At 33.8% G+C, this 19,455-nt stretch overlaps 1 protein-coding gene across 3 annotated transcripts in view; it reads right to left on the bottom strand.

Moving 5' to 3' along the window:
* LOC111715801 (nucleoporin NUP188 homolog) overlaps window positions 1-19,455 on the bottom strand; it is a 33,311-nt gene that overhangs the window by 448 nt on the left and 13,408 nt on the right. The window contains exons 19-44 of one of the 3 annotated variants that reach the window (XM_023491173.1): window positions 18,330-18,460; window positions 17,976-18,090; window positions 17,573-17,632; window positions 17,073-17,234; window positions 15,990-16,087; window positions 14,935-15,005; window positions 14,549-14,752; window positions 13,685-13,760; window positions 12,815-12,917; window positions 12,084-12,199; window positions 11,551-11,628; window positions 11,129-11,206; window positions 10,427-10,504; window positions 9,963-10,043; window positions 9,628-9,717; window positions 9,180-9,297; window positions 7,235-7,315; window positions 7,036-7,154; window positions 6,574-6,673; window positions 5,685-5,752; window positions 5,042-5,255; window positions 4,048-4,195; window positions 3,046-3,162; window positions 1,703-1,775; window positions 1,039-1,441; window positions 640-751 (exon numbers count right to left, since the gene is read on the bottom strand). In XM_023491173.1, coding sequence (XP_023346941.1) covers window positions 640-751; window positions 1,039-1,441; window positions 1,703-1,775; window positions 3,046-3,162; window positions 4,048-4,195; window positions 5,042-5,255; window positions 5,685-5,752; window positions 6,574-6,673; window positions 7,036-7,154; window positions 7,235-7,315; window positions 9,180-9,297; window positions 9,628-9,717; window positions 9,963-10,043; window positions 10,427-10,504; window positions 11,129-11,206; window positions 11,551-11,628; window positions 12,084-12,199; window positions 12,815-12,917; window positions 13,685-13,760; window positions 14,549-14,752; window positions 14,935-15,005; window positions 15,990-16,087; window positions 17,073-17,234; window positions 17,573-17,632; window positions 17,976-18,090; window positions 18,330-18,460 — 3,094 coding nt within the window. Of the gene's footprint in view, window positions 1-639; window positions 752-1,038; window positions 1,442-1,702; window positions 1,776-3,045; window positions 3,163-4,047; window positions 4,196-4,446; window positions 4,542-5,041; window positions 5,256-5,684; window positions 5,753-6,573; window positions 6,674-7,035; window positions 7,155-7,234; window positions 7,316-9,179; window positions 9,298-9,627; window positions 9,718-9,962; window positions 10,044-10,426; window positions 10,505-11,128; window positions 11,207-11,550; window positions 11,629-12,083; window positions 12,200-12,814; window positions 12,918-13,684; window positions 13,761-14,548; window positions 14,753-14,934; window positions 15,006-15,989; window positions 16,088-17,072; window positions 17,235-17,572; window positions 17,633-17,975; window positions 18,091-18,329; window positions 18,461-19,455 lie in introns of those variants that run through there. The other 2 variants (XM_023491174.1, XM_023491175.1) reach the window with 2 other exon arrangements.

Here is a 19,455-nt window from a genome sequence, read left to right as displayed (position 1 = left end):
AATGTCATCAAAATTGAGCAGATTTTATGGTATTTAAACAAGTTACGCTCATATCCTATTTAAAAATCTTAATATTTTTTGTAATGTTTTATTTTAAGTGAACACTGAACACCCTCATTAAAGGAATTGTGCGAAATGCTTTCATATATTTGGTATAATGTTAAGTGTCAATGGTTAATTGCCAAGTTTCAAGTGTCGAAGTGTCTCGTTCATGGTCTTGTGGTGTCAAGAGTCTAGTATTAAGTGGTAATTGTTTCCTGTTTGGAGTGTCAAAGTCTAATGTTTAGTGTCTTTTGTCCGATGCTTAATTTATTAGTGTCTAGTTTTTCAATGTCTGATGTCAAGTTTTCAATGTCTTTTGTCCAGTTTTCAAAGCCTACTGTCTATTTTTTAATGTCTAATGTCAGTTTTCAATGTTTAAAGTCTACTTTAGCTGTTTTTCTCTAAGTGATTTTCTCTAAGTGATAATTGTGAATGAGTGTTAGAATAAACAGTTTTCTAAGTCTATTGTCTAGTTTTTAATGTCTACTGTCTAGTTATCAAAGCCTATTGTCTAGGTTTTAATGTCAAATGATCAGAGTCTATTGTCTAGTTTTTAATGTTTAATGTCTATTTTTCAATATCTAACTACACTATTACCTAAGTAGCTGGTTTTCTCTAGGTGATAATTGTGAATGAGAGAGAGTAAGAATAGACTGTGAGAGTAGAAGCACCAAACTTCGCTCCAGAACCATACTCAGGCCTTTCGCCTCTGTATTTAAAAGAAAAAATCAACAAAATAATCATTTTTAGAATATTTTTCCACAGAGCGGAGCAGCAACATTTTTTTAAAGGGTTTTATTCACTGAATTGGGGGGAAAATTTATTTATTTTTGAGTGAAAGTATTAAAAAGAATAAAAAAGTTGTATCTTGATGTTCAATTTTTCATTTCCCCCACAAATCATCAAAAATCATACCCTCCGGGGGGCCGATGAAAAGGGGGGATTATACACCCCTGAAAAAAAAAAACAATTTTCGACCGATTTTATAGAGTTTACCTGGATAATCCATTGATAGTTTAGATCTGCCTGTTGAAGATCTGGCTGGAGAAGGAGATCTATCCCTGGTTAAACTCCGTACACAGGTGTTAGCTAGAGCTATCAGGGTTCCATAGCTCATTAGACCGGTCTGCTCCTCCTCCAGGGTAGGACTGGAGAAGGAGAGGGAGAGTAAGATCTCCCATCTGTCCGGATCCAACATGGCGTCTCCGGTCAGTAATCCGGTGAGATCCGGTGAGAGAGAGATGAGTAGAGAGAGACAGGAGAGGGATATATCGGTGAGGTGAGCGTGCGCGCTGGCAGCTTCAGGAGGAACCAGCTCAACCTCTACTTCACTACAGCTAGCACTAGATACTCGTCTGCATCGTAGAGTATCCTCTTCATTACCTACTCCAGAGGATACCTGGATATACATACTTTAAAGGAACTGTTTATATGAATTAAAAATAGTTTTAACAGACATAATAAATAAATTAATAAATAGTCAACCATCATCCCGTGGGAGTCGGTGTTAAACTCTTATCTAACCGCACCACCTTTTTCTATCTTGTCTTTGCTTTAATTAAAAAGAAGCCATCCCGGACCCCAAGGTTGATAGGGTTCATTTGGGAATCTAGACCAACTCTAGACTCTCTTGAATGAATTCTTAAACATAATTTGTCACCTTCAAGATGGAGGCGAGTAGGGTAGGTCGCATCAGTAGGGCAGTGGAGTAATGAAGTAGACTGCAGCAGCATCTAGTATTGATCAGGGCTGACATTTAAACTTAAATACCAAGTAAAGACTCGAGGTTTAGCAAAGAATTTAGGAAGAAAAAAAACCATAGTTTTTTTTATCAAAAAACCACCATTTTTTCAAAAAAAACCCAGCCCAGTAGGTTTTATTGTTTTTAAAAATTTTTTTTTTTTTACTTTTTGGGTTTTTCAATTTGAAAGTAGTTAAAACCTACTAAAATTCATAGTAATTCATAATTATAAGACTTCTTAATCAATAGGTGAACTTTCTAGTTATGAAAATTAATAAAGTTGTTTTCATTATAGATATTTATATATAAATACTCTCTAAATACAATAATATCACCTCTCCTAATCATAGGGGGAATACTGCAATTTTTTTATATTGTAGTTCTCTAAATTACAGACTATTTCTATTTTCTCACTTTGATACATATTTCTGATTAATTGCTAGATATTTATATACTCAAAAAGGAAGAGCACTGTTAAAAACCGAAAAACTTCAGCTCATTCACACATAAATATGAAGGGGATTTTGTATCCTTGTTCTACCGCTACAAATTTTGAAAACTCTGATGTAGTTGTGTGTATCTTTTTGGGGTTTTTAATATCTTTAATACTTGTTATTAACAATAACAATCACTGCAGATGATCGATTGCTTCAAAAGTTTTCTACTATTGGATTTGTCTGGTCTATACCAGAAACCGTCTTGAAGTCCAGAGTGACAAGGTTGACTACTTTCAACTTTGCTTAATTCAATTTTTTTTAAATAACTCACTATTCGAACAATATTCATTTTTTAAGATTATTGGTTTAAATCTTAGGAAATGGATAAAAGTGTCAGTTTAAGGGCTGTAAAATCCTAAAAATCAATACAGTTGAAGAGTTTCATTATAAGAGTAAAAAAGGCAAAAATTAAAAAACTCTTTAAAAAAACCCAAAAAAGCCCACTTACAGGCACGGTTTTATCAAAGTGGGTTTTATTGGGGTTTTAGGGTGTTTTTTAGGGCTGTTTTTTTTTATGCCAACCCCGGACTTGGTTGGTGTTTTATATGGATTATTTATAATTCTGTGGACAATTGCCAAATGGAAAAATAGTTTTAGTCGTTTTTAAAATATCAGTTTAATAAAGTTTCAACAATCAACATGTTTTCGCAAATTCCTGATATTTGATTTATAAGCTTTTCTTAGAGAAATAACACTTTTTTGGCAAATAGTTTTTATTTAATGAATTAATGCACTTGCTATCTTGCTATCTGCTATCTAGTTTACCTGATAATGAGTTGAAGGCTGGCTGAATGCTCAGACCGCCAGGTAGAAATATACTTGCTGAGCAGAGCAACAAACCTAGCAGCACTAGCTGCTCCAGCTAGTCCGGTCAAGTCACTTCTAATAAAATCAAAATATCGGTCAATGCGCTAAATGAAGCGGATCTGATCTACAAGGAAACTGATAAATTACCAAGAATTTTTTCGACATCAATATTTACAATACATAAAAGTTGTAATATATCCCTCATCTTAGCTTTTGTGAGAATTCAGCACTTCTTAGACTGGGTTTTGTTTATATTTCTACTTTGTTAAAATTATATTAATATTTTTAATAATATTAGTACAGAGATATGTTTGTTTAAACTAGCTGCAATTTCCAGTGTGATGAGTTTGTGGTGAACGTATACTGGGTTACCAGCAAAAAATTAGACTTTTAAGACGCCCTGAAACTCTTTCCTGTATTAAATAATGGTCTGGCTAGGTGTGCACCTACTTTATTAATATGTAAGAAAAATGCACGAATTAACCCTAAACAGTTGTCTCTGAAATCTCATATTTTTCTGGATACCCATGTTTAAAGTAAAAAATAGATTAAAACCATGGAGTGGAGTTGAGATGTATTCGTGTTAATTGAAGTTCTGTCTAGTAGCTGATACTGTAAAGATTAATTATAGAACTCCAGCCACACAAGAGAAAAACAGAATAAAATAAATAAATTCAAATATGGATGAAACATAAACATGAACCAATTTATAATTTCGCTCTCTTCAAAATAAAATAAGTTTCGATAAAAAATAAGTTATTTCTAGATATTTTAAGTACAAAATATGGTGCCAATCTAAATTCCCCCAAAAATGTTTCGCACAATTTTTTTCTCGCTATTTTTTATGCAGAATCTTGATTTTGTTGTTATAAGCGATGTTTTGGCAGGGTTCATCCAGCTCACTAGTATACCAGCCTCCTGGAGAAATAGGCCCAAAAAAAAAAATGATTAATTATTTACCTAGGTTTCATGAGGTCTGCTACAAGCTTGTCTGAGAGTAACGCCGTAGCAGTTATTGCAGTCTGGAGTGCTTGTGTTCTAGCAGTCCGGAGCAGGGTTCCAGTTAGCTCCAGTCCTACTAATCCTACTCCAGTCCACTCTACCAAACCTTATATTCAGAATAGTATAATATCAGTAGTAGGGTTCGCGTTAGCTCTAGTCCTACTATTCTTACTCCAGTCCGGTCTACTAAACCTTATATTCAGAATTGTATAATATCAGTAGTAGGGTTCACGTTAGCTCTAGTCCTACTATTCTTACTCCAGTCCGATCTACTAAACCTTATATTCAGAATATTATAAAAATCAGAAGTAGGGTTCCAGTTAGCTCTAGTCCTACTATTCTTACTCCAGTCCGCTCTACTAAACCTTATATTCAGAATAGTATAAAAATCAGAAGTAGGGTTCCAGTTAGCTCCAGTCCTACTAATACTACTCCAGTCCACTCTACCAAACCTTCATATTCAGAATAGTATAAAATCAGTAGTAGGGTTCCAGTAAGCTCCAGTCCTACTAATCCTACTCCAGTCCACTCTACTAAACCTTCATATTCAGAATAGTACAATATCACCAGTAAGATTTGATTTAGCTCCAGTCCTACTAATCCTAATTTCCTCAACTCTACCAAGCATCAGAAGTAGAATTAAATGTTTTATTCACAATATTAACCTTTAAATAGCTATGACTCAGTAAAAATTGATATTCTTTTTCATTTTGAAAATTGATAATTTTAAATTACGGAGTCTCTGAAAAAGTGACTTATAGATTTATGCTGATTAGACAAGGAAAAATATTGACATAATTTACCTATTCACACGACGATATCGTTTACATTGATAACCGGGTTTAGGTTTAAAGGGTATAATTGTGAATCCGTAATGTAACTCCTTTGAAGGTCACTTTTTCACAATCGTTTCTCCGTGGCAAGAGAGTTTCTCTTTAGTCTTTTAACTAACCTGCTACGTCTGAGAGCGGCAACCATATCTCCTGCGCTAGATTGTGAATAAGCAGCGCAGCTGCTCCACCCCTGGACACAGCGATCTCAACCAGCAGCTCTAATATTCGTTGTACAAAGGAGGGAGCAGCTTTGTGTCGGCAGCAACCTCCAGCAGCTGATAGTAGCAGCTGTAGAGTAGCTTCACTATGCAGTTCTGACAGCCATATTTTATCCTAAGAACATGCCATCAATCACAAAGAGACCAAGAAATCAATAAAATTATTAATCATTCAGCAAAAAAATCAATCAATCTGCACAGTGCACATCCTTCTATCAGTTAATCAATCAATTTATTAACCAATCAATTAATCAACCAGTCAGATATCAATTTAATTCTTACATCTTAAATCTTACATTCAGCTTATCAGTCAAACAAAAAATCAGTCAATCAAACAGTCCAACAGTCAATCTTATTACTCAATTAATCAGCTAATCAAACATTCGATAAATCAATCAGTTGGTCATATAGTTAGTCAATCTGTCAATCATCAATCAATCAGAAAATAAAACAACCAAGTAGTTAATCAGTTAGTCAATAATTCGATCAGTCGATCAGTCAACCAATTAATCAGTAAATCATTGAATCGATTAATCAAACCTACCTCGTCGAATCTAGTAATGAGAGATTGTAGTAGAGCTAAAACTAATTCCGGAGTTACCAACTTCTCAGCTAATCAAATAATATAATATTAGGTAAATACAATTCAAAATAATTTGAATATTTCTACAAGTGTGAGAGGTTCAACATTCTTCACTTCTCACATAAGTATCAGTTTTTAAAGCTAGGCTGTCAACGTAATTAAAAGAAGGCTTAAAATTACAGAATTCCATGTTCCACAATGGTTCTTTTACGCCTTACATTCAGAAACAGGCAAAAGATATCGTCATTTTTCTCTCTTGGAATGATAAATTTTGTCACTACCGTTGTGAATCTGGCATGCTCTCTTCAAATAAACGGTCCACATTTCCTTTAATTAAATCTACAGTGTTGAAGACAAATCTGTGTACTAAAGCTATATTGATTTTCAGGTACCGGGTTACCCACAAAGGATGAGACTGTGAAGACGACCATACACTTTTAAAATTCCCCATCCTAAGGTTATTTTATTCTTCTATCTTGATATAGTCTTTTATTAGATTGTTAAATGATTTCGAAAGGAACGAAACAAATTTCCAGTTCTAGGGAATGTAATGAAACAGAGGCTGAATTTAAAGAATTTGAGCCAAGACTTAAATTTAAGCCGCGGCTCAAATATGGTTGGTTCCACTTAAAATTGAATTCCATTTTTCAAAATCTAGACCGGCGCTAAATTGAAACCGGCTTTTGGTAGATTTAAGCCGCGGCTCAAATTCATTAAATTCGGAGACTGATAATATACATTACGTGAAGTCGTCTCTGAAGTCTGATCATTTTTAGGTAAACCCTGGATATTCTAAGATGCCCTTATACCAGGAATAAGTGGTTGAATAGGCCGGCCATAGGCTGATCACCTGTAATATCCCTGGCAACTAAACATTCTTCAACATCAGAGAATACAAGACGGAGAATACGCAGAACAGGGTTCATCCAGCTCACTAGTATACCAGCCTCCTGGAGAAATAGGACGGATTAATGAGTATTCTCTCATCTCATCAGTTTATAGTTTGAACTGAGATGCTCAGAGTGTAGAAATAGCTTGAGCAAGGATTGATTGAATAATATCCTTTAACCTTGTCAGTTCTAGTTTGAACTGGAATGCTTTATGTGTAGAAAGAGCTTGAGTCAGGATGAATTGAATAATATCCTTAAACCTGATCAGTTCTAGTTTGAACTGGGATGCTTAATGTGTAGAAAGAGCAAGAGCAAGAATTGATTGAATAATATCCTTTAACCTGATCAGTTCTAGTTTGAACTGGAATGCTTTATGTGTAGAAAGAGCAAGAGCAAGGATTGATTGAATAATATCCTTTAACCTGATCAGTTTCTAGTTTGAACTGGGATGCTTTAAGTGTAGAAAGAGCTATAGCAAGGATGGATTGACGAGCTCTAGGATGTAAACTGCTCCAGGCACTGCATAGTACATCAAGCAAACCTAGATTAAACAAACAATAACAAAGATCGGGGGAGAATTAAAAAATCTTTAGAACGAAAATGTTCTTATAATAATAATACCTGATATAAGTTTACACAATGCTTCCATATTATCTGTACATTTTGTATTCCATCTTTTCATGAGTACTGCTCCAGTCTCAGCTAAATATTATTCAATTATATAAACACTTGTTTGGCTACACAGCTTTGTCTGGAGATCAAAACAATTTTTCAAACCAAGCTAAGAACATTTCTACCGAGTTCCCCAATCAAAATTTAAGCCAGATCGGTCCAGGGGTTCCAGAGTTATGATCGAATATCCAAACAGATAAACAGAGATTATATATATATATAGAGATACACAACATACCTAAACCTTAGTACAGGGTTACCCGCAAAGGATGAGACTTCAGAGACGACTGTACAGAATTTACATAATCTTTTTGCTTGCATAAATGGCTCTTAGCATTTTTTAACTTGTCTCTTTTTTGTCAAATGATTTAAAATATTATTCAAGGCCGAGGTTTCAATTCAAGATTCGAATTGTCTAATTTAAAGTTCAGACCCTCATTAAAGTTTATTTCTTTGTGGGTAACCCTGCAGTGTATAAGGTAACACTGTAGATGAATGTAAGAAAGGCCGTTTTAATCCAGAATTCAGGGGTCTAATTACGTAGCTAATTTATTTTTGCTTCAATTTATGAAGGCTAGGTTAAAGTCTGGTTATTTTTTTTGCCAAATGCGATTTAAAAGTTTTTGCTTTGCCAGTTTGTTTATTGGCATTATTTGTATAAAACCTTAATTGTTAATTTAACTTCATTTTTAATACTCTAGTGGGTTTTCTTTATACTATTGCAATTTATCAATATTATTAATTGCATGCCATCCTGAAGTAATTCTCTCATTCCTATTCTTTCATTTGTAAGAAATAAATCTTAAAGAATTTCTAAAACTTGTCCGAGTTTTAAAATTAACTGTCTCTTACTTGAACATTCATTGGCGCTTGATGGAAAACATAGTAAATGAAATGAATAAAACGAAACGAAAATAAAACGAAACGAAATAAAAATGAAATGAAAGGAAATGAAATGAAACGAAACGAAACGAAAGAAACGAAATGAAAGAAATGAAGTATAATGAAATGAAATGAATGAAACGAAGAAACAAAATGAAATGAAATAAGGTAAAATGAAATGAAATAAATCCTACTTTCCACCCCACAGACTTGTAATGAATTTACTAATTCAAGAATGAAGTGAGGTCTCATAGCTTTTACTGTTTTATAAATAAAAATAAAAAGAATTGTCGTTGAATCCAGGATTCTTAGCCAATTTTAATATTGAAGAGAAAAGGCAACACTGGCCGTTTTTATGTGAATAAACATTCAAACTGGATGGATAAAACTTTAAAATACATCTTTTTTCAACATTCTTTTAATTCAAAAGTTAAAAAGTTCCAAAAGTATGTTTATTGTTAAATGTTAAAACCTAGCTACGTTTAAGAAAAAAACATTAAATTTCAGAAAACATGGTTTCTTTTCCCGTAATCTGGCCATTTTAGCTGAGTGGAGGAAAAAGGGCTAAAATCTGTCAACAATACATCAAGGTTATCTTTACAGAGAAATTAGATTTCCACAAATTCTCGACGAGGTTCCGTGATTTTCTTAACTTCCAAACATCATACCAAATAACAATTTTTTCCAATGTCAGTACATCACTTTTTACAACCTTACTTTGAAATTGTTTATGGATTTAAAAAAATATTTTTTCGTGTTACTATAATGTTGCCTTTGTTATTTGCCCTACTTAAAAACAATCAATTCTATTCACAATATTAATAAGTATGAAAAACCTTTTCTTATACATGATTAAATTTCTGGATCTGAATACATTTTCTTTAGTGTACAATGTACATATATACGAGAATGAGATCTGCAAGAAGCCGCATCTTGGGCAACCCAAACCGCCTACAGCTGTATCCGATCCTTACTGGTAAGAATCATGTTGAATTTAAAACTATTAACGTACCAAGTAGGACGGATAGATTTGCTGGAATAGGATCCAGCTGGAGCACTCTGACCAGCTCCTGTACTGTAGCCAGGTAGGTCAACCTACAGCAGGCAGGAGATATACTCACAGGACAATCCTTAAAAACAGATAAATACAAGAAAGGAAAAATAAATTTTCAAAAGAAAACTTTCAGAGCTTTCAACCAAAAAATACTTCATTACTATTTCTTTAACCTTAATCTTTGTGCCAGAAAGCTGTTTTTAAAAGTACTGACGTTAAAGAGTAGAATTAAGAAGGTTATTGTTTGAGGATTATAGGCTCTGTTAACGTTTTAAAGTGACGTATTAGACCCGCTCAGGAGCTATTATTACTGAATTCCAAAAAGAACAGTTAACCGATTCATCAACTTAAGTGCAAATCTGAACAGAACTACTTTAATTTTAGCTTCTTTTAGAACTCTGAATACCTTTGATAGAACCAGAAGAAATATTTTCCAAGATGAAATCAAGAACATTTCATCATGTTCTGCCTCAAACTCAACCAAACTCTTCTCAGCCTAAATAACATTATTAAAACATTCAAGAGTTCAAACAACAGTAATTCCATTGTTTTGCCAATCTAAATTCCCCCAAAAATGTTTCGCACAATTTTTTTCTCGCTATTTTTTATGCAGAATCTTGATTTTGTTGTTATAAGCGATGTTTTGGTTGATATATAGCCCCTTGGGTCCGGATTTATGAATTTGCATATTTTTGCGGATTCGGATCCGGATCCTTTGCTCTGCCACAGTTGTAAACTAACATTTGTTTTGGATTGTTGGTCCTCGCCTTGGCACCAGCTCTCTAAACATCCAGTCTTCTCATGACAAATCTTCTCCAAAACCTGAAAATAACTTAATTGAAGTTTCATATGGAGAAATCTAAACATGTTCAGGATTTCTGGAGCCTGGGAAACAGGGTGCCTTTTTATATATCTTTAAACAGAAACATAGGATAGAAATAAAATAGAGTAACGATCGATAAGTAATTTTAATTGGATTCATCTAATCCCCCCTTTTTTCACTATACACAACAATACTTTTTACTAAAAAATATTGATCACCCTCATAGGGGAATTACAGAAAAAGTAATGCAATGTACAATACTAGAACTTTTTTTAAGCTAAAATGTTTATTCAGCTACTAAAAGAACATTTCTTTGCATTTTGTCGATTATGACTAATTACTTGAACCGGAGGTTGGTCTGGATCACTGGGCAGAGACTTACCTTACTAAGTTCAGATGTAACTTTCCCTTTCCAAGTATAGATCTCATGAGCCAGTATTCTTAGCACAAACCCTTTCACCTCAATATCAACAATATAACAGGGCTCATATTTTCTTGGTTTGTATCCAATACTCGTCAAAACGGCTGAACCGATCAAACACGCGCTTTTTTGTGGTAACTTACATGACCCCATTGAAGGTAAAAGTTGCCTCAAGATAATTTTTAATTAAAAAAATGTTGAATTCCGCAAATAAAACAGAAAAAAATGTTGTTCTTAATAATACAATGCACAAAACCTCTGCAAAGATTATTAACAGACTAGGACTACTTAACAATAAAAAGTTCTGATCCGTAAAAAGTTTAAGATATAATCTTGAGTCTTGACATATCTTGTCCTAGCTATGTTATCAGTAGACAATATTTAAAATTCTTGAACACAAGGATGGAAACAAACAAATGCAATGCCCCAAAAATCAAAACAAGAATAAAGGTAAAGAAAGAGAATTTCTGCAATGTTAATATTTTCCCAAAGATTTAGAGAAAAACTATGAATATTTCTAAACATATTTCCTTATTTTTTTGACATATTGGATTCTTCAATTTTCATTGTAGGTCAGTCCATGATGAACATTTTCACTGAGTATGAGAATAAGAAAAAACAAATTTCAGAAGGGTTATGAAGTATAGTTGTTAAAATGCTGACCTTGTTTAATCGTTGGTCTGAGTTGAGTCCTGATGTATAAATCGGCCAACACAGGTTGACCCAGAAACCCTGAGCATCCTAAAACATTTCAACATCATGACATGACAAGGTCACAAAATACATCTCATTTTATCCGGGGTTAACCGATTCCTTTAATTTATTTTCCGAAATCATTTTCAATGTTTTACATTTTCGGCTGTAACTGAATTGACCAATGAGAGATGAGGGTTCAAGTACAAATGTTGTGGATATTGACCAATGAGAGATGAGGGTTCAAGTACAAATGTTGTGGATATTGACCTATGAGAGATGAGGGTTCAAGTACAAATGTTGTGGATATGACACCTATCACTGGTGGTCTACTGACAACGGCCCAGCAACGGCTTGTGTGTACATTACAAATTGTAAATAAATAAGTTTACCTTCAAGAATCTAGTGGCTAACAGACTTCCACTATCCCATAGGTTATATATCAACCGGAGAATTGATAAATGCAGCTTCTAAAATTAAATTGTTTTAATACAAAACAGCCTACAGGAGAACATTTTAACCTTCCTAGACATGAACTCTACCATCTAAAAGTTAGCGATCTAGAGAAGGTTTGGGATCTTGGAAGAAGTAAGAGAATCTTAACAACACATCAGAGATTTTATGGCAGAACTCAAAGGAATGAACAGAAAAAAATAGTTTTTATTTAATTGTAAACAGTAACTCAGTATTTTTTTAAAAAGGAGTATTGTTTTGGTCCAATTCTTAAAAATGTTTAGATATCCCTCCATAAACAAAGTTTTAATAAAATTCTATTTCCTATCCAAATGATCCTTAAATATCTCTAAATATAGACGTCTGCTTATTGGTCGTGTACTCCAGCTGTACACAATTGAACTCGTTGTATAAAATATCGTATATTCTAGCCTTTGATAGATTCTTTAATAGAAATTGCATATAATAATACCTGCCAGTTTTCTCCAGTCTTATCCTTACACTGCGCCAGTAGTTCTAGTACAGGAGATAAGCAACCCTCTCCCACTATCTTAGAGGAATCTGTACTGCTAGCCAGCCCTTCAACAACTAGAATATAACAATATGAAATATGGAGAAATGGAGGTCCATATATGATCACCAAATTGATCCCCGACCATCATCGAAATTATAACTAAAATAATCGCCAAAAAATCAGGCAAAATTTTCACAAAAATTATTACCAAAGTTCCCCGATGTGATCACCGAAATAATCCCCGAATTGGTTATCGCCTTGAACACTTAAATAATCACCAAGATAATCGCCCCCAATAATAATCTAAATGATAACCTACGTGATCCCGAAATGAACACTCAAATGATTGACTAAATGAACACCAAAATGATCGCGAAATGAACACCTGAATAATCACCTATATAATCACCGATATGAAACCCTCAGACCTCTATACGAGAAAACGACCGCCTTCTACCAACCTCTTCTTCCCTTGAGGTTGATTTTAACAATTAAAAAGAAGTATTCGTGAAGAGTAAGAGTCAGCACGAAAAAATTTAAATTAATGACCGACCTTGCATCAAACAAATAAAATCTAATAATGGTTCCTATTATCCATCTCTACCTCATATAAACTTCCTTTAGAAACCCAAGAATATCTAGGATATTTTACTGGATAGAACAAGTTGGATATTTTCTATAAAGTTAACCTGATAAATGGATATTTATATCCAGGAGAAGTTGAACCATCCCGGGTTGAGAGTTAACACACTCACTTAGTAGATCTATTATGGATATCTTCAACCTAATATCCTGAAATATATTCATTAAATGGATATCTAGGATAACAGGTTGAGAGTTAACACACTCACTCAGTACATCTATTATGGATATCTTCAACCTAATATTCTGAAATATATTCATTAAGTGGATATCTAGGATAACAGGTTGAGAGTTAACACACTTAACTAAGTAGATCTATTGTGGATATCTTCAACCTAATATCCTGAAATATTATAAAATGAATATTCGGAATATGAATTGAACCCGACCAGAATTATAATTATTAACGAGTTTTGATCATTTTCAAATTCTTCCTCCAATTCTATGATCTGAATTGGGACGAAGAAAATTATTAAACGGATTTCAACTTAGAACTTTATACCAAGGGTTGACGGTTAATGAATGATTGTGAGTGCGAAGATAATGCTTAAAGGAACTGTAAGCGTAATTTCAAGAACCATTTCTGCAAATATGGCAATGTCCTATTCATATCGGTACCCTTGAAACCTTTCTCCGATCAATAGTTTATAAGGTAATGTCTTTTTCTAGGTTACAAATGTGAATTCTTACATTTCACATATATTGTCTTGTAGCATGTCACTTTTGAAAATTGATCAACCACAATTGAAAATAATCAGTTTTCAAAATTATAAACATTGTAATCTATTTCATACTTGATCAGACAACGCTTCTAAGTGTACGTAGTAAGTTTGGCATTGCCATTTTTACATGGAGGGTCACTTTAAATTATGCTTACAGTCCTTTTCACGAATCTTTTAAAAAAAGAATAATGTTACCTCTAAAGGACTCTCTAGTCTGGTGAGCAGAAGATCTCTGACAGACACTGCAGAACTACCCAGGCAGGCCAGCATACTAAACATACGCGATTTACAGACAGATAAAACTGAATTAAAGAATCGTTTTTTAAAACAGATAAAATTAGATTAAAGAATCGTTTTGCAAACGAATCAAACTAGATTAAATAATTGTTTTTCGAACAGATAAAATAGGATTAAAGAATTGTTTTTCGAACAGATAAAAGTGAATTAAAGAATTGGTTTTCAAACAGATAAAACTGGTTTAAAGAATCGGTTTTCAAACAGATAAAAGTGAATTAAATAATCGGTTTTCAAACAGATAAAACTTGATTAAAGAATCAGTTTTCAAACAGATAAAAGTGAATTAAATAATCGGTTTTCAAATAGATAAAACTGGATTAAGGAATCGGTTTTCAAACAGATAAAAGTGAATTAAATAATCGGTTTTCAAATAGATAAAACTGGATTAAGGAATCGGGTTTCAAACAGATAAAAGTGAATTAAATAATCGGTGTTTAAACAGATAAAACTGGATTAAAGAATCGGTTTTCAAACAGATAAAACTGGATTAAAGTATCGGTTTTCAAACCGAAAAAACTGGATTAAAGAATCGGTTTTCAAACAGATAAAACTGGATTAAACAATCGGTTTTCAAACAGATAAATGGGATTAAAAATCGTTTTTTAAACAGAAAAAGTTAGACGATAGATTTTTTCCCAGACAAATAAAACTGGAATCAAGAATAATAGTTTTCCAGAAAAATTAATCTGGAATCAAGAGAAATTGGTTTCAAGAATCAAAAATCAATAATTTTAAATATAAAATTATAAGAAAGGCAAATACCTGATATTACTGTTTGCTCTAGCCACTGCTCCAGCAATATACCGGAGTAGGGATATCCCTGCAGTAGCAACACTAGGATCATGGAAAAAGTAGGAGTAGTGTGCCAGGGTTAGGAGAAGGTGTGGCTGGGGCCCAGAGGGTGGAGCTCGTAGTGCCCTGCCAACAGGGCCTGATAGCATGTTTTCAGGAAAGTTCTTAAGTAACCTGTGAGAATTTATTCTTCATGTTTAAAGGTCAATTGAGCTGTTTAAATCCAATCCAATCCAATCCAATCCAATCCAATCCAATCCAATCCAATCCAATCCAATCCAATCCAATCCAATCCAATCCAATCCGAAGAAAGTATATAGACAAGAAAAGTATATAGATTATAAAGAATTCATTTCCTGTCAAGTATGCAAAGAGAGGTGTAGACTATAGTACAGAAATCAGTTCCACGTCCGCTCTCCCAGCACTCCTAGATATTAATATTGTATTGTTGTTGTTTTCGTAGTGTACTACAATACATTGATAAGCGTGATGTGAGGAGAACAAAGAGGAGGATTGTGTTTGATCATATTTTAACTATTTTCGCAGTGTTATGAAGTTTTTGGACAGAAAATTTCTGTCCATCACTATATAGCACGTCGTCCAAAAAAGTAGTGTTTTAGGCAGTGCTTAGGATCCATTTAAATTTGATGCGGATCAGGATCCTGGATACGCACTGGAAAAAAATGAATCCGGATCCGGATCCAGGTCATTTCTTTAAGATTTATTGAATTTTTTTAACAAAAAATAATTTTAAAATTTTTTATTTTATTTTTTCGCTTATTTTTATCCTAAAACTAGATCCGGATACGTGGATCTGCATATTTTTGCGTATCCGGATCCAGGAAGCCAAAATCTTGCGGATCCAACGGATCCGAATCCTAAGCACTGGTTTTAGATAATTTAATGGAACGTTTGTGAACTTATTGCTATGGCTATTTCTAGATAACATAAGCCTTAAAGAAAGCAGAAATAAAATACGTGCTCTAATATATCTGTGCTAATTTAACTTAATAGCACATGATTACTTTATAGCACGTTCATAATAAAATTCACCATTAAGTGGAGTAAGTAAGTACACAATAGTTTCATAAAATTTTGAACAAATAATTTTACAAGGCTCGGTATTCTGCATCTGGGAAAGTTCATCTCCCCTTGAAGTTTTCACCATTTCAACACAAAATTAGACATAAAAAGACAATATTAAAACGTCTAAAACATTAGTTCACATTTAGTTTTAAAACGTATTATTAAAGGAGGAGAACCCCCTAAAAAATCGATAATTATTTGAGACAAAGATGATTAAAATGGTTAACCAGGGTTTTAAAAAATTGGAGTTGACATTTTTTTAAACAAGCAAATTGTCTGCGAAACTTCAAAAAATCTGACTGAGCTGATAAAAAATAACCAATACCTGGTTTTCTAGTAGTGCTTGTATGGTTCTATCTCCAGTAGATGCTAGAAGCAGTAAAGAACCACACACACCGTTCTCTCGGGATATTACATTCGCACCTTTACAAATCAAAGATAAAGAAGAATCAAAAATTTAAAAGAACATTTTTTCAATTAAGCGTAGAAAATTTATTTTTAATAGACATAGTTCGAGTTTTTCATGAAAGTTAGATTGATCCCCAAGAGAAATGAATTGGTTTTGCTTTTATTTCTTCTTATCTTCAGTACATTCTTAATACTAATCGTTAACAACACCGATTTTCGATACGAGTCAACGCTATTTCGAAAAGACATTTATATATCATCCAATATGATTCCTATTTGACAGGCTATAAAAACTTTGTTGATTAGGATATCGCTTAGTCACATCGACTGACATAATTTTAAATCGGATGTTTTTAGTTTATTTACTGGGATTGAAAGGTCTTAGAAATTAGATTATTAAAAATGATCTAAAAAAGTGGTAATTGCTCTACACAGGGGTCAAAGGACCCGACTTAGCGAGTAATTGGAAAGCCCTCTAATGAACCCCGACCTTCAGGGGGGGGGGGGGCAATCCATGGACTAGGCTCACCTAGCCACTAATTCCTTTGAGGATTCAAAATACAAAATTGATAAGCTCATATGACGGCCTGATCATAAGCCCACCTGCAGGATTAGTATTTTTATACCGAGCTAAAAACTTTAGAATGGTGGATATCAAGATTAATGCTTAATCCTCTCTTTTTCTTAATATCGAGACTAACCTATTCTTGTCCTTGAAAAGTGTATAAAATTCAACTAATCAGAGTCGCGTATGTGAAGCCGATAAATTTGAAATTTTGCGCGCCATTTTAAGATTGATATACAGAAACGGGAGGAATTCTCAAATTTAAAAAACCAGTTTTTGATTTTTCTCTACTTTATCCAAGAAATAATGGTTAAGGAAGAAAATCAAAAGTGTGTCCTAGATTATGTAATCGGGATAAAGGATATCTCATTCTAAAGTTTTAAGCTCTGGAGAAGAAAAGTAAGACAGAGTACTAGTATCAAGATGAAAACCCACCTGCAGGATTAGTATTTATATACTGGAGAAGTATAGTAAGGCAGAGTACTAGTATCTGCTCCCTCTGTCCTGGGATCTGATATCTCCAGTTGGAGAAGCTGGGCAGAACCTCACGGCATAGGAACAGGATACCAGCCTCGATATCCGATTCACCAAATTCTTCTTCACAACAACAAATATTAAATTAGTTTTCAAACAATGGAGTAACATGTCCGGTTCCCAACGGTACAATAACAAGCTTTATCTAATCAACAATGAATGAGATATCTTTGATTTTTCTATAAAGAATCGGGCACGCCCCTCTAGCTCTTTAAATGAAGGTGGACTTGAAATTACAATGACAGCCCTTCAAATATGTCCTCAAATACAATTTTACCAAATTTATCAGTTGATAGAAAATATGATTTACCAGGCCATAAATAATAACAAAATTTTTTATATTTTTGACCATGTTGGAAAAATTTACACATTGACAGGAAGTAAAATAAATAACTTTGTTCCTTTGAGTAGATTAAGGAAGGCCAACAGAAGAGGATATTCTCCACGAACGGTCTCCTCACCTAGATAATCAATCAATCAATCCATCAACAATCAGTCAATCAAAGGATGAATCAATGAATTAAAGAATCAGCAATCAATCAATCAATCAATCACCCAACTAATCAATGAATCAATGAATAAAAGAATATAAGAATTAATGAGACGATCAATCAATGACTCAATGACTCAATCAATCAATTATTCAGTCAAGCAAGCAATCAATGAATCAATCAATCCTGTAATTCAGTAAAAAAATGTCCGTCAATCAACCCCTAAATCCATCAATCCATCAACCCATCAATCAATCAACCCCTCAATCCATCAACTCATTAACTCATCTACCAGTTAATTAAATCCGTGAACCTGCAAGAAGGAATCCGACTACTCCTGGAACTAAACTAGAGCTTGATTTCTCCAGTAAAGAATGAGAAAGACTGAAATGAGGAAGAAGGCCTGATGATTTCAACAACTCAACCGCCTAGACAAAAAGATTTTTTATGTTACTATCTATATACAGTATCCTTAATTGTCTCTGAGAGAAGAATAAACCCCTTGTCCCCACTAAGGATTGCAATTTTTCCAACTTTGTCCCACCAGGCTCAAAGCTTCAGTAAAGATATATGTTCTGGGACTTCTGTCAGGCTAAAAGAACGCAGGGAGGTTTAGTTCGGGTGAGAAGGGTTGCTTCAAAAAGAACAAATCTACCCTTGTTTCTACCTGAGAAGCATGTGTATCTATCCTGAGAATAGCTGAGAAGGTTCTAGTTATCCCTGCTAGGAGAAGAAGGGGAGGATGGGAGACCTGACAGAATCCTATACATAGGCGGCCCAGCACACACGTCAAATCCTCTAGAAAATAATTATAGTATTTAAAGGAGAGAAACTAAATTTTGGCAGGGCAAGCAGTCGAAATGATTTTCGAATATGGGGGGGAAGGGGGGGGGGGTAAACCAGTAAAAATTATTTTTAAAGCGGGCGCAGGGGAGGGGGGAAGAAAACAAGAAAATAATTTTCCTTAAAAAATAAACCTGTGGGCAGTGAAGATATTTTTTTCATTCTTGAGATAAGGGTGGGAGTAGAGAGTTTAAATCCGATACTAACCTAGTTTCCTTAGCATACTAGGATACAGGATACTAGACAATACTAGAGAGTTTAAATCCCATACAAACCTTGTTTACTATACATACTAGGATATAAGGATACAATAGTTTAGATCTGATACAAACCTAGTTTACTATACATACTAGGATACAAGGATACAGGATACTAGACAATAGTTTAGATCTGATACAAAACCTAGTTTACTATACATACTAGGATACAAGGATACAGGATACTAGACAATAGTTCAGATCTGATACTAACCTAGTTTACTAAGCATACTAGGATACAAGGATACAGGATACTAGACAATAGTTTAGATCTGATACTAACCTAGTTTACTAAGCATACTAGGATACAAAGATCCAGGATAATAGACAATAGTTCAGATCTGATACTAACCTAGTTTACTATACATACTAGGATACAAGGATACAGGATACTAGACAATAGTTTAGATCTGATACTAAACTAGTTTACTAAGCATACTAGGATACAAAGATACAGGATACTTGACAGTAGTTTAGATCTGATACTAACCTAGTTTACTAAGCATACTAGGATACAAGGATACAGGATACTAGACAATAGTTTAGATCTGATACTAACCTAGTTTACTAAGCATACTAGGATACAAAGATACAGGATACTTGACAGTAGTTTAGATCTGATACTAACCTAGTTTACTAAGCATACTAGGATACAAGGATACAGGATACTAGACAATAGTTTAGATCTGATAC

This window comes from Eurytemora carolleeae, unplaced genomic scaffold (genome assembly GCF_000591075.1).
Source record: "Eurytemora carolleeae unplaced genomic scaffold, Eaff_2.0 scaffold420, whole genome shotgun sequence".
Taxonomy (NCBI): Eukaryota; Metazoa; Arthropoda; class Copepoda; order Calanoida; family Temoridae; genus Eurytemora; species Eurytemora carolleeae.
The sequence above is the reverse complement of the archived record's forward strand: the minus strand, read 5'-3'. Positions and strand labels throughout refer to the sequence as shown.